The sequence below is a fragment of the Tachyglossus aculeatus genome, chromosome 10 (assembly GCF_015852505.1).
Source record: "Tachyglossus aculeatus isolate mTacAcu1 chromosome 10, mTacAcu1.pri, whole genome shotgun sequence".
Taxonomy (NCBI): domain Eukaryota; kingdom Metazoa; phylum Chordata; class Mammalia; order Monotremata; family Tachyglossidae; genus Tachyglossus; species Tachyglossus aculeatus.
In genome coordinates this window covers 49,683,429-49,699,997 of record NC_052075.1, presented here as the reverse complement: position 1 = coordinate 49,699,997, position 16,569 = coordinate 49,683,429, and the positions used below count along the sequence as shown (strand labels likewise).

Genomic DNA, 16,569 nt, shown 5'->3' with positions numbered 1-16,569 from the left:
ATCATCTGTGTACTGTATATATACTGTATATATGTATATATGCTTGTACATATTTATTACTCTATTACTCTATTTATTACTCTATTTATTTATTTTACTTGTACATATCTATTCTATTTATTTTATTTTGTTGTTATGTTTTGTTTTGTTCTCCGTCTCCCCCTTCTAGACTGTGAGCCCACTGTTGGGTAGGGACCATCTCTATGTGTTGCCAACTTGTGCTACCCAAGTGCTTAGTCCAGTGCTCTGCACACAGTAAGCGCTCAATAAATACGATTGATTGATTGATTGATCATCATCATCCCAGTCCTCTGGACTGTACGATCATTGTAGGGAGGGAACATATTTACCAATTCTGTTATATTGCACTCTCCCAAGCGCTTAGTACGGTGTTCTGTACACAGTGAGCGCTCAGGAAATATGATTGATTCCAGGAAATGATTACCGACTGGCAGAAGTGCAAAGATCGAAGGAAAGACCATGATGGGGAGAGACTGAGAAAGGGAAAAAGAAAAACAGGCTGAGGGAGAAGCAGGTGGGTAGAGGCCACAAAGAGAAACAGAGGCAATCAATCAATCAATCGTATTTATTGAGCGCTTACTGTGTGCAGAGCACTGTACTAAGCGCTTGGGAAGTACAAGTTGGCAACATATAGAGACAGTCCCTACCCAACAGTGGGCTCACAGTCTAAAAGGGGGAGATAGAGAACAAAACCAAACAAAATAAAATAAATAGAATAGATATGTACAAGTAAAATAAATAAATAGAGTAATAAATATGTACAAACATATATACAGGTGCTGTGGGGAAGGGAAGGAGGTAAGATGGGGGGATGGAGAGGGGGACGAGGGGGAGAGGAAGGAAGGGGCTCAGTCTGGGAAGGCCTCCTGGAGGAGGTGAGCTCTCAGTAGGGCCTTGAAGGGAGGAAGAGAGGCAGAAAGAGAAAGGCCAGGCCTCCTTTAGCCACTGGGATAAAGGGGCAACTACCCCAGGCCCACAGTCACAGGGGCCCTTCCCATGGCCACTCATCTCTGTTGTGGCCACTGCTGACTTAAAAATTGCCCAAGAGACCAGGGGAGGGGGAGACCCTTGTTCTGGGGAGAGTCAGGTTGGTGGGCTCCTCAGCCCCGGGCCCATCAGGCCCATTTTCTGATGGGAGAAGCAGCGTGGCCAAGTGGATACTTGTACTTGTCCTTCCCAAGCGCTTAGTACAGTGCTCTGCACACAGTAAGCGCTCAATAAATACGATTGAATGAAAACGGATAGAGCCCGGGCCTGGGAATCAGAGGACCTGGGTTCTAATCTAATCATATGTTGCCAACTTGTACTTCCCAAGCGCTTAGTACAGTGCTCTGCACACAGGAAGCGCTCAATAAATACGATTGATGATGATGATGATAATCCCGGCTCTGCTACTTGCCTGCTGTGTGACCTAGAGATAATAATAATGATGATGGCATTTAGTAGGCGCTTACTATGGGCAAAGCGCTGTTCTAAGCGCTGGGGAGGTTACAAGACGATCAGGTTGTCCCACATGGGGCTCACAGTCTTCATCCCCATTTGACAGATGAGGAAACTGAGGCCCAGAGAAGTGAAGTGACTTGTCCAAAGTCCCACAGCTGACAGGTGGCGGAGCCGGGATTTGAACCGATGATACTGTAACTCCCAAGCCCGGGAACTTTCCACTGAGCCACGCTGCTTCTCTGTCTACTCTATCGTGCCTCCCCAAGTGCTTAGTACAGTGCTCGGCACACAGTAAGTGCTCAATAAATACCCCGGATTGACTCCCAAGCCCATCCACCATGGAAGGAGACCGGGCTTTGGAGTCAGAGGTCAATCAATCAATCAATCGTATTTATTGAGCGCTTACTATGTGCAGAGCACTGTACTAAGCGCTTGGGAAGTACAAATTGGCATCACATAGAGACAGTCCCTACCCAACAGTGGGCTCTCAGTCTAAAAGTCTAAAAGTCATTAGACTTGGGTCTAATGACTTGGGTCTAATGACTTGGGTCGTGGGTTCAAACCCCGGCTCCTCCAATTGTCAGCTGTGTGACTTTGGGCAAGCCACTTAACTTCTCTGGGCCTCAGTTACCTCATCTGTAAAATGGGGATTAAGACTGTGAGCCTTCTGTGGGACAACCTGATCACCTTGTAACCTCCCCACTGCTTAGAACAGTGCTTTGCACATAGTAAGCGCATAACAAATGCCATTATTATTATTATTATCCACCTTCACGTCCTGCCTCCATGATCCTGCTGGGACATCAGCCTTGGGGAGGCGAGTCTTCCCTGGACTTTTCTGTTGCAATTTTAGAAAGATTTTCCTGTTCACTCCACCACGGAGGAAGGCAGATGGGGAGAAAAGAAAGGAGGACAGGCGGCCCCTCTCTTTGGCATGATTCTCCCCCTCTGCCCCTCAGCCCCGCCTTCCTCTTCCCGCGGGCACAGTGGGAAGGTAGGGAGGGTCGGGAGAGATGGGAATGGCAGGGGAAGATGGTGAGGTGGGGGTGTCCGGTGAAGGCCAGAGTCGGGCCCTCTGAGGTCACGGTGTCTTGCTGCCCAGGGGCTGGGAAGGGAAAAGGCCACGAGGGTCTGGTTACTCAGGGAGATGGGGCAGGGGGGCGGGGTACGAGATGAGGAACCCTCTGATGGGCTCCAAGCAACTGCTTGAGTGCCGGGCCGGAACGCCGGGAATTCTCCACTCCCGCACTCTGGTTAAGCCGGGAGACTTAAATAGCCTCTGACGGGGGCAGGGAGAGTGAGAGCCAGGCTCTCGAAAACAGGGCATGGGGATCCTGGAGGTCTGGGGGGGGAGGGAGGGGGCCGGAGGGGGTGGGGGGCGCCGGATGCTTGGTGTTCGGAAAGAGAGTTGGGGAGCGTGAGGAGAGAAGAGCCAGGACCCGGGAGGCCTGGAAACTTGGCTTCTGGAAGAAGAATGGGGACAGGCGGGAAGGGGAAAGTCGGCCCCATGGCTCTCAGGAGGAAATTCGGGGAATGGGAGGAGAGGAGAAGCCAGGGCCTTGGAGGCCTCGGAGGCCTCGGCTCTGGATTCCGCCTCTCCACACGCTATCCAGCTCCAGGCCCTTTCTGGAGGGAATTTGGTCTCATTCACACCAAACCCACCCTCAGCCTCAGCTCCAAACGGATTCCGTGTATCATCCCAGGGAAGTACATCTCTGGCTTCCAGTAGCCCCGGAATTCCCAGGGACCCTCCTCCTCCTGGTCATCATCATCACTACCATCACCATCATCATCATCATCATCCACAAAGCCGACTCTTCTGATCTTCGGAGAGGTGGAGGTGAGGGCCCTGTTCCCAAGGAGCGGAAAGGGAGTAGGCCAACCGGTAGAAATCCAAAGACCAGCCCGCCTGGAAGTGGTCATGGGGACGCTCCAGTTTTGGTCTTCCTCCGTCTGAGGTCAGTAGAGGGGTGAGGGAGTGAGGGAAGGAGGAAAGCGGAGCAGGAGAAGGGGGTCGGAAAGGGCAACCCACCGCCTCGGGCCTGGAATGGTGGCTGGCTCCCCTCTGGGGAGACAGAGCAGTGGGGGCCGGGAGGAATCACTGTCTCCTTCCTTCCCTGGCACTGGGGGTGCTGAGAAGTCTGAGCTGTGAGAGGGAAGGGGATTGTTCTTTCCTCCTCTTGACCCTTCCTCTCCAGCCACCTGAGCCCTGACTTGGAAGTGTGTGTTTAATTACCCAGTGGCCCTCTCCCCACCTGGCAGTGGCCTCTAAGCCCAAACATCTGGCCCTTCAGGGCCCGGTGCCAGCCAAGACCCAGGCCAGGCCACGAGGACTGGCTCGGGACTGGCTCGGCCCCAAGGTGCCACCCACTGGGATAGCTGAGACCTTCCAGCTGGCCGCCCAAACCACAGGCTCCGGAGGACTGGCTCTAGTGAGTTTCAGGGCCGAGGAGCGGGCTGTTTCCCCCTCAGTTCCCAGCTTCTGGGCCAAGAAGCTTGAAGCCTGAGGCCCCTGGGCCTCGAAAGTCCCAGAACGCTGAGCCTCCCGCCCCTCCAAGCCTTCGCTTTTTCGCCCTTTCCCCTCTCAGTCCTGGTCGCAGAGTCCAGAACCACCTCCCCGATCCCCTAGGCTGAGCCCAGTCACGATCCCTTCTGTCCGATTAGAGCTGAGAGGGTCTCTCCCCCTGGCCCACCCCCCAACTTCTGTATCTTCCCCCTTCTACTCTAATGCTTCGCTTTTTAATTTGCAACAGGGACTGATCCTAGCCCCCTGGCATTATCGCTTCTCAGCTAATCTCTGCCAGTTGCCTGCAATTAACACTCTCACTGAACCCCCCCACCTCCCCTTTCCCCCTCAACTTTTCCCCTCCCTCCATTCTTCCCAGCCGCTGCCCCCCGACCCCAAGCCAAGTTCCTGTCATTCCCACCCTAATCGCTTCGGCTATTTCAGGATCCTGTTGAAAGCGTATGAACCTGAGATACCCCACCTTCCCCTCGGCCCTCATCTCCTCCGGGAAGACCACCCTGATTCAGGGGTTGGTGAGGAAAGGGGGAAAAGAAGGGGGTTGGGTTTTCCTTCTGAAGGCCCAAGTGGATTTAGAGTGTAAAAGTTGGAGTGACCTCTTCCTTCCGGGTGCTTTCCTAGGAGGTTGTTGGGGTGGGGGGGGACGCTTGACACGGGATATGTGCCCCCACTCTCATGTTAGCTAGGCATGGTGCCAGGTTGGGTGGCGGGAGAGGAAGAGAGTGTTTGCAAACACAGCCGGTAGCAGCGGCAGCTGCCAGGGGACACAGCGGGACGGGGACGGCAGCTGGAGGCCAACGGAAGACCCAGATGGGCGCTTGCCAGCTCCTGAGGTGGCTCTCTCCCCATTCCCACCCCAACTCCCACACCTCGGCCCCTCCCTCCCACCTCTTCCCACCCTCCCAGACCTGGAGCGCAGCTGAGAGGGAACCCTCTGTGGGACTTTATTCTCTAACTGGAAAGAGAAAGAATCAGAAGGGAGAAGGGGTGGCGGAGACCAGGAAGCGGTGAGGGGGCGTAGAGCGGTGAGGGGAGGAGAGCTGAGTGGGGGGCATTCGATAAACATTTGTTGACTCAAAGAGGAGGAGAGGGAGAAGAAGAGGTCAGATATGGGTGGAGAGAGAGAGAGAGAAGAGGGAGAGAGAGAGATGGGTTGAGGTGAAGAATGAGAGACAAGGATGGAGTGAGAGATCTCCACCATAGACCCCTGGCGCCCCTTTCCCCATCTCGGGAGCCCAAGAGAGTCATCCCGGAGTGGGTCCTGGGTGGGAGACCCCAGCCCTTCCCCGCCAACCCCGGTCACTGTGAATCGCTCTCCTCCTCTCCCCGCTCGCCCTCGCCGTCCTTGCCCCGGCCTGGCTCCCTCCAAGCCTTGCCCAGGTACCCTCGAATGGAGCCCACGCCCCTCCTCTCCCGGGGGCTCAGGGCCAGGAGCCCCCTCAGCAGCTGCGTGGCCGGAGGGGCCAGCCCTGCCCACGGGGGCGGCCGGTCCCGGGGGAGGCCGGACGCCTGCCAGGCCGCGAACTCTTCGTAGGACGGGTCGCCGGGCAGCGGGCGTTCCCAGGGGAAATAGCCGGTCAGTAGGCAGAAGAGCACGACGCCCAGGGCCCAGGCGTCCAGGGAGGGCTGGATGGGGAGGCCTTCGGGCCGGGGGGGCGGGGCGCAGAGTTCGGGAGCGGTGTAGGGGATGGGGCCCCCGGCCAAGCGCAGCAGGGTTCCCCGGGGCCGCGTGTGGCCGAAGTCGGCCAGTTTGACCCTCTGGCACTCGGGATCAAATACCAGGACGTTCTCGGGTTTCAGGTCCCGGTACACGAGGCCCCGCGAGTGGATGTGTTCCAGGGCCGCGGCTAACTGCTCCGCACAGCGCTGAGCCGCGGGCTCCGGGAGGCCGGCCTGGGCGAGGGGGCAGAGGGGAAGACACCGGTGAGGCTCCCCATCCCGCCCCCCGCTCGCCAGGCCTCGGTCTTCCAGGCTGAAGGCCCGGGGTATAAGACTGTGAACCCCATGTGGGACAGGGACTGTGTCCAACCTGATTAGCTTGTATCTACCCCAGCGCTTAGAACAGTGCTTGACGTGTAGTAAGTGCTTAACAAATACCATTATGATAAGAATAACTATTATTATTATTTAAGCCTCTTCCTCCGCAGCAGGGGATTCACATTTTACAGAGCCCTGCAGCCCCCTGGGTTTCCCCTCCTTCCCTCTCATCCCCCCGCGCCCCACCCCCCTGCCCACCTTGGGCTGGATGAAGGCGACGAGATCCCTCTGCGGGGCGGCCTCCGTCAGGAAGCCGTAGCAGTCGTGGGACTCCAGGCCGATGCCCAAGTTGGTCACGATGCCCGGGTGGGAGCCGAGGGCCAGTCCCACGCAAAACTCGTACAGGAAGCTGTGCCGGGGGGTCAGATCCTTGGGCAGGAGCTTCAGGGCCATCAGCGAGCCTGGGACGGGTCCCGGGGGGGCCAGCGTGGAAATGGAGATCTCTTTTACTGAGCCTCGGAGCTCTAGACTGTAAGCTCCCTCTTAAGCTCGTGGTGGGCAGGGAACCTGTCTGCTAACTCTGTTGTGTCATACTATCCCAAGTGCTTAGTTCAGTGCTCTGTGCACAGGAAGTGCTCGGTAACTACCACTGATTGATTGCGAGCCCCAGGTGGGACAGGGACTGCGTCTAACGTGATTATATTGGATCTGTCCCAGCACTTAGTTCAGTGTTTGGCACGTAGTAAACCACTTAACAAGTCCCATCATTATTACTACTACTACTACTACTACTACTACTATTACTACTAAAATTAATAATAATCAGGGCGGTCCTGGATTTATCTTGTTGCAGTTCCCACTACCCGCTCCGGTCCTTCTCCCTTCCATCCCTGGTGGTCCTGCTTTTCAGCTCCTGGGTCTCTTTACCCCTATCTCCCCTCCCTGCCTCTCCTGCTCCGAGGGCTCCCCGCCCCATCCCGGGCCAGCCCAGCGAGCCCAATTTGCGGCATCGGATAGAGAGCAGTTCATCCTCCTGTGCCCTCCCGCTTCAACCCCCCGTCCGGGGACCCCAAGGCCACGGGGAGGAGGACCTCAAGAGGCTTCCCATCCATGCCCACTCAGGCCCCCAGAGAGAGAGAGGCCAAACGTGTGGCTCCCGGACACCCCCCTCCCACCTTCCGGCCCCCGCCCGGTACCTCTGCGGCGGTGGGAGACCAGCAGGACGCGGCCGAAGCGGCCTTGGCCCAGCTGGCGGACCTCGTGGTACAGCTCCCCGATCTCGGTCTGCACCAGGCTCTGAGACATCAGGGCCAGCATCTCCTCCAGCACCAGGGCGGCCGCCTGCCCCTCGCTCAGCTCCTCGGGGGTAAGGTCCCCCAGCCCCAGGTCTCCCTCTCCCGGGTCCCCCTCGCTCTGCTTCCCTGTCATGGCTTTGGGCAGCTCTGGAGTTGGTGCCGAAAAAAGGAGGAAGGGGATAAAGGGTTGGACACGTGTGTGTTATGTGTAGGAGTGAGGGCTGGGGGTCGGAGGTGTGGACCAGTTGTGGTCTGAGCTTGTTTGTAAATAGCAGGGGAGAGGTTAGGCTGACTCCAGGGTGGAGAGGGGATTGGAAATCAGGATTGGTTGGGATCAGGGCGGGAGTCACTTACCGGGTTCGGCTGGGGCTCCGGGGCTGGTCTTTGGTCGGGGGTCTGGGCTCAAGCCTCGCTCCCTCCTGGGATCGGGGTCGGAGGGGGCATATAGCCGGTCCCCTGCCCGGGGATGGTACCCTAAAACTCCTCCCCTTGTGGACTCGGTTTCCCTTTGAGCGAAAGGCCGGGTGCAGGGTTTTAAGGGATCGGGTCCCAGGAGACCAGTAGTAGGAGGAGGGAAAAGCATTGGGCACTTTGGGTGCCCGCTTCGTGCCTGCCTCTCTCTCTCTCTGTCTCTCTCTCACCCTCACCCCCCCCCTTTTCCCTCCCCCATACCCCACTTCCTCAGCCTCTCACCCGAGGGTGAGACAAACCAATTCCAGGGAGACGCCCCCGGTATCCAAAACAAACAGCACTGGCTGCCTGGTGTGCAGGGGGGTCGGAAGGAAAGGAGAGGGGACCCCCTCCCCTCAAGAGAAGACAGATGTGCCCCGCCCCCGAGGGCCTGGAGGTGGGGGAGAGCCGTGGCCCGAGGGCAGGATGCCTGGGTCCTGGGAATGGACAGAGGCCCAGAGGGGCTTCACAGCTTCCTCTTTCCATCAGCCACCCTCACCATCGTCCCGCCCCAACCTCCCACGTTCGCTCCCTTCAGGGACCCAGGTGTCCTGTGTTCCAGATTCCTTTGCTCCCCGAATCCCTGGCCTCCCCTTCCCAGTCTTCTGCTCCGTCCTGAGGTCCAGACCTCCCGGGTCCTTCCCCCGCCCTGGCCTCCCCTCTTCCAGGGGGTGGGTTTCGGGTCTCTCCTGCTGGGGCAGTTGTTGTTTGGGTTCCCGCCAGGCCTGGCCCGGGAATAGAGGTGAAGAGCCCGCCTCTTTCTTGCGGAGGGGGGTGTCCCTGAGGCCCTGCCCCTTTCAGTATACACAACACACACATCGGAAGCCAGATCCACTCCTCTCTGTGACCATTCAGGGCATTGACCCTCTGCTTGTGGCTGCCAACAAGCTAGGCACTCAGCCCTCCTTTGGCGGAACCCAGGCGTCCCAAGCCCAGCCCCCTGTTCCCTCCAACCGCCCTCCCCAGCTCTTCCAGTTGCCCAGCCACCTGCCTGTCCCCTCATTAATATCTGAGCTCATCCCCTACCACATAGCTCTGGAATCTCATTGTCTCATACCCCCGAACCCCCTGGGGACCCTCCCCCCGACCCTGTAGCCCCCAGTTCCTCCTCCAGCCCCATCCACAACCCCGCTACTCCCTTCTTAAGGCCCCAGGGGTCCAGACCCGCAGCTCCCAGCCCTAGCCTCCCACCCCACTTCCCAGCCACCTCTTCCCTTCCAGGGCTCGGACTTTCTGGCCTTCCTCTCCCCTGACCTCAATTCCTGCCTTCTCCCTCCGTGGCTCGGGCTGCTCCTGGAGTCCCAAGACGCACTGAGGTCATGGCAGCTGGTTCGGGGCTGTGTGTGAGTTGTGTGTGTCTGTGTATGACCGTAAGATGGGGCGGATAGGGGGGTGCCGCCCCCCAGATATAACCTCATCCACTCCAGCTGGTTGGGTCCCGGTTGCAGTGGTTTGGGGGGACAGGGAGGTCTGTGAGTCCCACATGGGACAACCTGATAATAATAATTATAATAATGATGGCATTTATTAAGCGCTTACCATGTGCAATGTGCTGTTCTAAGTGCTGGGGAGATGACAAGGTGATCAGGTTGTCCCACGGGGGGCTCACAGTCTTAATCCCCATTTTCCAGATGAGGTAACTGAGGCCCAGAGAAGTGACTTGCCCAAAGTCACACAGCTGACAAGCGGCGGAGTCGGGATTTGAACCCATGACCTCTGACTCCAAAGCCCAGGCTCTTTCCCCTGAGTCACGCTGATGACTTTTTATTATGGTATTCGTTAAGCGCTTACTATGTGCAAAGCACTGTTCTAAGCACTGTGGGGGGGATACAAGGTGATCAGGTTGTCCCACGGCGGGGGGGGGGGCGCACAGTCTTAATCCCTATTTTACAGATGAGGGAAGTGAGACTCAGAGAAGTGTAGTGACTTGCCCAAGGTCGCACAGCAGACATGTGTATCCACCCCAGCGCTTAGAACAGTGCTTGGCACCTAGTAAGTGCTTAACTAATGCCCACATGATTATAATTATTAAAACACCTGTCTGTTTTTCACGGGCATCCCCTCCACCCCTCCCAGCTGCTACCCGTAAAAGGGGGATGAAGACTGTGAGCCCCACGTGGGACAACCTGATTACCTTGTACCTACCCCAGTGCTTAGAGCAGTGCTTGGCACATAGTAAAGCACTTCATCATCATCATCATCAATCGTATTTATTGAGCACTTACTATGTGCAGAGCACTGTACTAAGCGCTTGGGAAGTACAAATTGGCAACATATAGAGACAGTCCCTACCCAACAGTGGGCTCACAGTCTAAAACAGCTATTATTATTATTATGGGAAGAGCACGGGCTTTGGAGTCAGAGGTCATGTGTTCAAATCCCGCTCCGCCAGTTGTCAGCTGTGGGACTAAGGGCAAGTCGCTTTCATTCATTCATTCGTTCATTCATTCATTCAATCAATCAATCGTATTTATTGAGCGCTTACTGTGTGCAGAGCACTGTACTAAGCGCTTGGGAAGTACAACTTGGCAACATCTAGAGACAGTCCCTACCCAACAGTGGGCTCACAGTCTAAAACAGCTATTATTATTATTATGGGAAGAGCACGGGCTTTGGAGTCGGAGGTCATGGGTTCAAATGCCGCTCCACCAGTTGTCAGCTGTGGGACTAAGGGCAAGTCGCTTTCATTCATTCATTCATTCATTCAATCAATCGTATTTATTGAGCGCTTACTGTGTGCAGAGCACTGTACTAAGCGCTTGGGAAGTACAAGTTGGCAACATCTAGAGACAGTCCCTACCCAACAGTGGGCTCACAGTCTAAAACAGCTATTATTATTATTATGGGAAGAGCACGGGCTTTGGAGTCGGAGGTCATGGGTTCAAATTCCGCTCCACCAGTTGTCAGCTGTGGGACTAAGGGCAAGTCGCTTTCATTCATTCATTCATTCATTCATTCATTCATTCATTCAATCAATCGTATTTATTGAGCGCTTACTGTGTGCAGAGCACTGTACTACGCGCTTGGGAAGTACAAGTTGGCAACATCTAGAGACAGTCCCCACCCAACAGCGGGCTCACAGTCTAAAAGGGGGAGACAGAGAACAAAACCAAACATACTAACAAAATAAAATAAATAGAACAAAATAAAATAAATAGAACAAAATAAAATAAATAGAACAAAATAAAATAAATAGAACAAAATACGTATGGGTTTGTCCCCACCTGGCCGGCTCAGGACCGAATTCGGGATTCAGGCCGGAAAACTCCCCGTCCACCAGCAGGGGGCAGCACGGACACGGAGCCTTTTTGTGGTAATAATAATAATAATAATAATATTTGTTGAGCGCTTACTATGTGCAGAGCACTGTTCTAAGCGTGGGGAGGCTACAATAATAATAATAATGTTGGTATTTGTTAAGTGCTTACTATGTGCAAAGCACTGTTCTAAGCGCTGGGGGGCACACAAGGAGATGAGGTTGTCCCATGTGGGGCCCACAGTCTTAATCCCCATTTTACAGATGAGGGAACTGAGGCACAGAGAAGTGAAGTGACTTGCCCAAGGTCACACAGCAGACATGTGGGGGAGGTGGGATTCGAACCCATGACCTCTGGCCTCCCAAGGCCGCGCTCTTTGCACTGAGCCACGCTGCTTCTCTGCAAGGTAAGCGCTTAGTACAGTGCTCTGCACATAGTAAGCGCTCAATAAATACAATTGATGATGATGATGATGATCGGGTTGTCCCACGGGGGACTCACAGTCTTAATTCCCATTTGACGGATGAGGGAACTGAGGCACAGAGAAGTGAAGTGCTTAGTACAGTGCTCTGCACACAGTAAGCGCTCAATAAATATGTGGAATGAATGAACATTTATTGAGCGCTGACTGAGCCCCCTTTTTCCTCTCCTCCTTCCCACAACAGCGCTTTGCACATAGTACAGATTGCATTTTGTACAGATCTATTTCTCTATTTATTTTACTTGTACATACTTACTATTCTATTTATTTTGTTTTGTTGTGTTGTCTGCCTCCCCCTTCTAGCCTGTGAGCCCGCTGTCGGGTAGGGACCGTCTCTATATGTTGCCAACTTGTACTTCCCAAGCGCTTAGTCCAGTGCTCTGCACACAGTAAGCGCTCAATAAATACGATTGAATGAATGAAAGTGACTTGCCCTAAGTCACACAGCTGACAATTGGTGGAGCGGAATTTGAACCCATGACCTCTGACTCCAAAGCCCGGTCTCTTTCCATAATAATAATAACAATAATAATATTTGTTAAGCGCTATGTGCCAAGCACTGTTCTAAGCACTGGGGCAGATACAAGGTAATCAGGTTGTCCCACGTGGAGCTCACAGTCTTCATCCCCCTTTTACAGATGAGGGAACTGAGGCACAGAGAAGTGGAGCGACCTGTCCAAGGTCACGCAGCTGTGAGCCCGCTGTTGGGTAGGGACTGTCTCTATATGTTGCCGACTTGTACTTCCCAAGCGCTTAGAACAGTGCTCTGCACACAGTAAGCGCTCAATAAATACGATTGATTGATTGATTGACAAGGGGTGAAGCCAGGATTAGAACCCAGGTTCTTCCGACTCCTATGCCTGGTTTCTATACACTAGGCCACGCTCCTTGATTTGGGGACATTTGCTCTCCCCCCCATTCCCGTTTCATACCCCAGATCTTTCTGCCCACCTTCCCCAAGCTTCATCGTCCCCCCAAGATCACCCCCACCCCCCGCCATCTCCCCTGCATCTGGTTTCACCCACCCTGCCCCTTTCTCTCTTCAATCCTCACACTCTGGAGCCTCTCAAAACAACCTTTAATTTACCAAAAAAAAAAAAAAATTTCCCACACCTTAAACACGCTGTTTCCCCTCTCCCTTCCTCCCATCCCTCCTTCTCTGTCCCTCCCTGACAGTCTGATCCTCTTACAGGGTTGGTGGGGGGGGAGGTTGGGGAGACTGAGGCTCAGAGACAAGACGGCTCGGTAGGCAGGTGACTTATCAAGGACGTTGCCAAAGGAGTGGGTTTGGGGTGCAGGTGAAATCCGTCACGGCGGTCCAACTATCTCTCCTGCCCAGCTGGCCCATAGGATGTGGGGAAAGAGAGGGGGATTCGGGGGGTTACCTGCCGGCTACCATTCAGGACACCTGTCAGATTCGGCCCTCAGCGGAGAGGGGGAACTGTTGTCGTGTCCCCTTCCCCCGTCCCCTCTTCGTCGGTCCACTCTTCCAAGCTGGATTCTCCATCCCCTAAGTCTTCTTCCTCCTCCTTCCTCTTCTCCTCCTCCTCCTCGCCCCCGCTTTCCCCTCCCCGCCCCACACCCCAGTCGGCCTCCAGGACTTCTAACACGGTCAGGGGCGGTCGGCGTCTCTCGGGGTCGAGGGCCAACAGGCCCCGGAACAGGGTCAGGGCCTCCGAGCTAAAGCCGCTCCAAGGAAGGGGAGGCTCCTGGGGGGGCCAGGCGTTCAGCCAGGCGGCAAAGGCCTCAAACGCTGGGTCGGGGGCCAGGGCTACCTCCCAGGGGAATTGGCTAGTGGCCGCCGTGAAGAGCAGGACGCCCAGGCCCCAGGCGTCCAACGAGGGGTCCAGGGCCAGCGTGTCCGGCGGGTGCACCAGGCAGAGCTCGGGGGGCGCGGAGGGCAGGGGCCCCGCCGGGGCGCCGACCGGGGCCCCCTCGGGCCGGCTCAGCCCGAAGTCGCCCAGCTTGACCCTTCGGCAGCTGGCGTCGAAGAGCAGGACGTTGTCGGGCTTGACGTCGCCGTGCACCAAGCCGTGGCCGTGGAGAAAGTCCAGAGCCCCGGCCAGCTGGCCGGCCACCCGCTTCAGCCGCCGCTCCGGGAGGCCTTTCTGTGGGAGGAAGGGGCAGCCGGGGGTCAGCGGCGGTCAGCGCTCGGCTCCTCTCTATCCTTCCCCGGCCCAGCGAGGAGGCTGGAGGTGGACATCATTCTTTTGAAGGTATTTGCTAAGCAATTTTTTCTGTTTGTGCCTGGGGCAGGCGTAGATATGAGCTAATAATAATGATGATGGCGTTTATTAAGCGCTTACTATGCGCTGTTCTAAGCGCCGGGGAGATTACAACATGATCAGGTTGTCCCACGGGGGGCTCAAAGTCTTAATCCCCATTGCACAGGTGAGGTAACTGAGGCACAGAGAAGTGAAGGGACTTGTCCAAGGTCACCCAACAGACAAGTTTCTAGACTGTGAGCCCACTGTCGGGTAGGGACCGTCTCTATATGTTGCCAACTTGTACTTCCCAAGCGCTTAGTACAGTGCTCCGCACACAGTCAGTGCTCAATAAATACGATTGAATGAATGAATGAAAGTGGCGGAGCCAGGATTAGTACCCTGGTCCTCCTGGCTCCTGGGACCAGGCTCTTCTTTGCACCTCTAAGCCTTCCTCGTCCCCCTTCACCCCTCTGATGTCTTCATATCTCCCCGCCTCCCGACCACCGGCTCCCAAGGCACCCCCACCCCTGAGCCTCACCCCATCTTCGAGAAGGGAGCTGAGGTCCCCGCGGGGCGCCAGCTCCTGCATGAAGCCGTAGAGCTTTGGGGTCTCCAAGGGCGGGGGCAGGGTCCGCAGCAGCCCTGGGTGTGAGGAGACGCAGCGACCCACCGTGAATTCACGCAGGAAGGAGGCGAAGGGCGTGGAGGCCTTGGGAAGGAGCTTCAGGGCCACAGCCGCAGGAAGGGGCCTGCCCGCGGAGCCTGGAGGAAGGGACACAGGATCGGCTTGGGGAAAGGCCGGCAAGGAGTGGGGGAATCAGGGCGTACCGAGGTGGGGTGGATCGAGGAGAATTGGTGAGAAGGGAGGCCAGAGACTGGGCCTGCCACAGGAACCGTGGTGGGAAGCGAAGGCGGGTCAAGGAGGAACCGAAGGGAGATACGATTCGGCCGACAAGGTGAAAAGGGTCAGGCTAGGGAGATGGAGTAGACCATCAAGAGGTTGTGAGAATCAAGGCAGGAATGTGACTGGGAAGGGGAAACTGGGGAGATTCAGGAGCCTAAGGAAATGGGGTCAGGCTAAGGGGAGATGATAGGGAAGGATGGGGTGAGATGTGGAGGAAAAATTGGGCAGGAGGGCGGGGGGGTTGGGGTAGTTACACCTGTCATCCTGGGGTACCATGGACCAGGGTTGGGAATGACCCTGAAGTGGAACTGACCGACGGATCACTCAAATGGTCAGCTGATGAAGGTCAGCTAGGACACGGGAGAAACCCCGCATCTTAATAGAAAATGCGGCATTTGTTGGTTTGCCAAGCATCGCTGGAGTAGATAGAAGGTCATCAGGCCCAAAACTGTCTCAGTCTAAAGGGGAGGGAGAATGAGGGAGAATGAGGGAGAACAAGAGAACAGAGATTTGTCCATGGTCACCCAGCAGAGACGACCTGCCTGTCACCCCCTTTTCCTCTCCTCCCACCCTGGGTAAAAGACCCCCTCCCCACCCCCGTCCCTCTCAGGATGGCTTAGGACAGCCTTCCCAATTAGGCCAGGAGTCACGCCAGAGGCTTGGAGTTGTAGCTTCTGCAGCGGTAGGGATCGGGAGCGAGAAGACCCCTCCATGAGCCCGGCTCACTCTGGGCCCGGGGCCGGACCAGCAGGACGCGGCCGTAGGAGCCGCTGCCCAGGTCCCTGAGCAGGCGGTACGCAGATCGAAGTCGCACGGTGGTCAGCTCCCGGGCCGTCTGCTCCATCAGCCGCTCCAAGATGACCGCGTTGTCCTCCTGGGTGGGGGGACCCAAGGAGAGAAGCGGGGATCAGGGTCCGGGCCTCCCCCGCCACGCCCACCGCCGCCTCCCGGACTGGTGAGTCACACTGAGTCACACCGTGATGGACATGGGCAACTGTCCTGAGTGGCCATGGGGGTTAGGTAACTGTGTTGACTTCTCCCCTCAGACCCTCCAATCCCACCGTACCCGGACCCCCACCCTCCAGAACCTAGCCCCTCTCCAATTCTCTCCCAAATCCCTGGCTGCCCCTCCATTCCCCCCGCAAAATTCCTAGCCGTCCCCCCGTCCCCCAACCAATTCATGCCCCAGGCCTCCCCGCATCTTCTTGTTCTTGCCAGTTGGCCTTTTGAGCCTGTTCATCCATTGTGCCCCAGTTCGACCTCTCTTTCTGGCTCATTTCTCCTCTCCGACTCTCTCTGATCTATCGCCATTTTCCCCATCTCCACATCTGGGCCTCTCTCCCTCTGTGTACCTGTCTCCATCTCCGTCTGTCTGTCTCCCCCGTCCCCCGTCTTACCTCGGGTTCAAGCCCCCCTCTGTCGGGGGTTTCTGCATCCCCACACTCCATACCAGGATCTTCTGGGCGATTCCCGGGCAACCAGACCAATCCCTGATCCTAAATGCCCTATCCTCAACGGCCTCTTGTCTTTCTGTGTTTCTGAGCCTCCCCCTCTCTGTCTCTGATTCTCTCCCTTCTGTCCCTTCCTGCCTGGCTCGGTTTCCCCACCTCTCTCCTCCTTTCCTTTGGGTTCACCCTGTTCTGTTTCTGCCTATCTGTGTCGGGACAGGGGTTCTTTTTCTCTCTCTCTCACTCTGTGTGTGTGTGAGTCTCTGGCTCTGTCCCTCTCTTTCTCTCTTCAACTTTAATCTCCCTCGCTCTCTTTGGCTAAGAGGAGAAGGCAGGCCGGGAGCTGTCTTATCTATGACAGGGACACCTCTCTCCCCCGCCCCAAAGCTTCCAAACTTAGCTGCCACCGGGCTGCGGGCCCAGGACAATGAGTGGACAAGGGGGCATTGTGACCGCCCCCCTGGGACTAGAGATGAGAGGGTTGAGGGGAGGGAGCAGAGGGGTGGGTGGGGGGCAGCCACGAGGGTCCGGGGAAGTGATGGATGTGGAGATTGGGAGGGGG

General features: G+C 56.3%; 2 protein-coding genes across 2 annotated transcripts; both read right to left on the bottom strand.

Annotated features, from left to right (window-relative positions):
* Nucleotides 1–5,248: 5,248 nt before the first annotated feature.
* On the bottom strand, nt 5,249–7,779 carry SBK2 (SH3 domain binding kinase family member 2). Its single transcript, XM_038753134.1, has 4 exons — nt 7,615–7,779; nt 7,162–7,407; nt 6,224–6,426; nt 5,249–5,881 (listed from the first exon to the last, which is right to left on the bottom strand). Exons 2-4 carry the CDS (start codon nt 7,391–7,393, stop codon nt 5,288–5,290), a joined length of 1,029 nt encoding a protein of 342 aa, XP_038609062.1. The 5' UTR covers nt 7,394–7,407; nt 7,615–7,779; the 3' UTR covers nt 5,249–5,287.
* Nucleotides 7,780–12,618: 4,839 nt separating this feature from the next.
* Nucleotides 12,619–16,301, bottom strand: SBK3 (SH3 domain binding kinase family member 3). The gene is made up of 4 exons (XM_038753191.1): nt 15,957–16,301; nt 15,286–15,433; nt 14,194–14,417; nt 12,619–13,556 (listed from the first exon to the last, which is right to left on the bottom strand). Exons 1-4 carry the CDS (start codon nt 16,005–16,007, stop codon nt 12,873–12,875), a joined length of 1,107 nt encoding a protein of 368 aa, XP_038609119.1. The 5' UTR covers nt 16,008–16,301; the 3' UTR covers nt 12,619–12,872.
* Nucleotides 16,302–16,569: the final 268 nt, after the last annotated feature.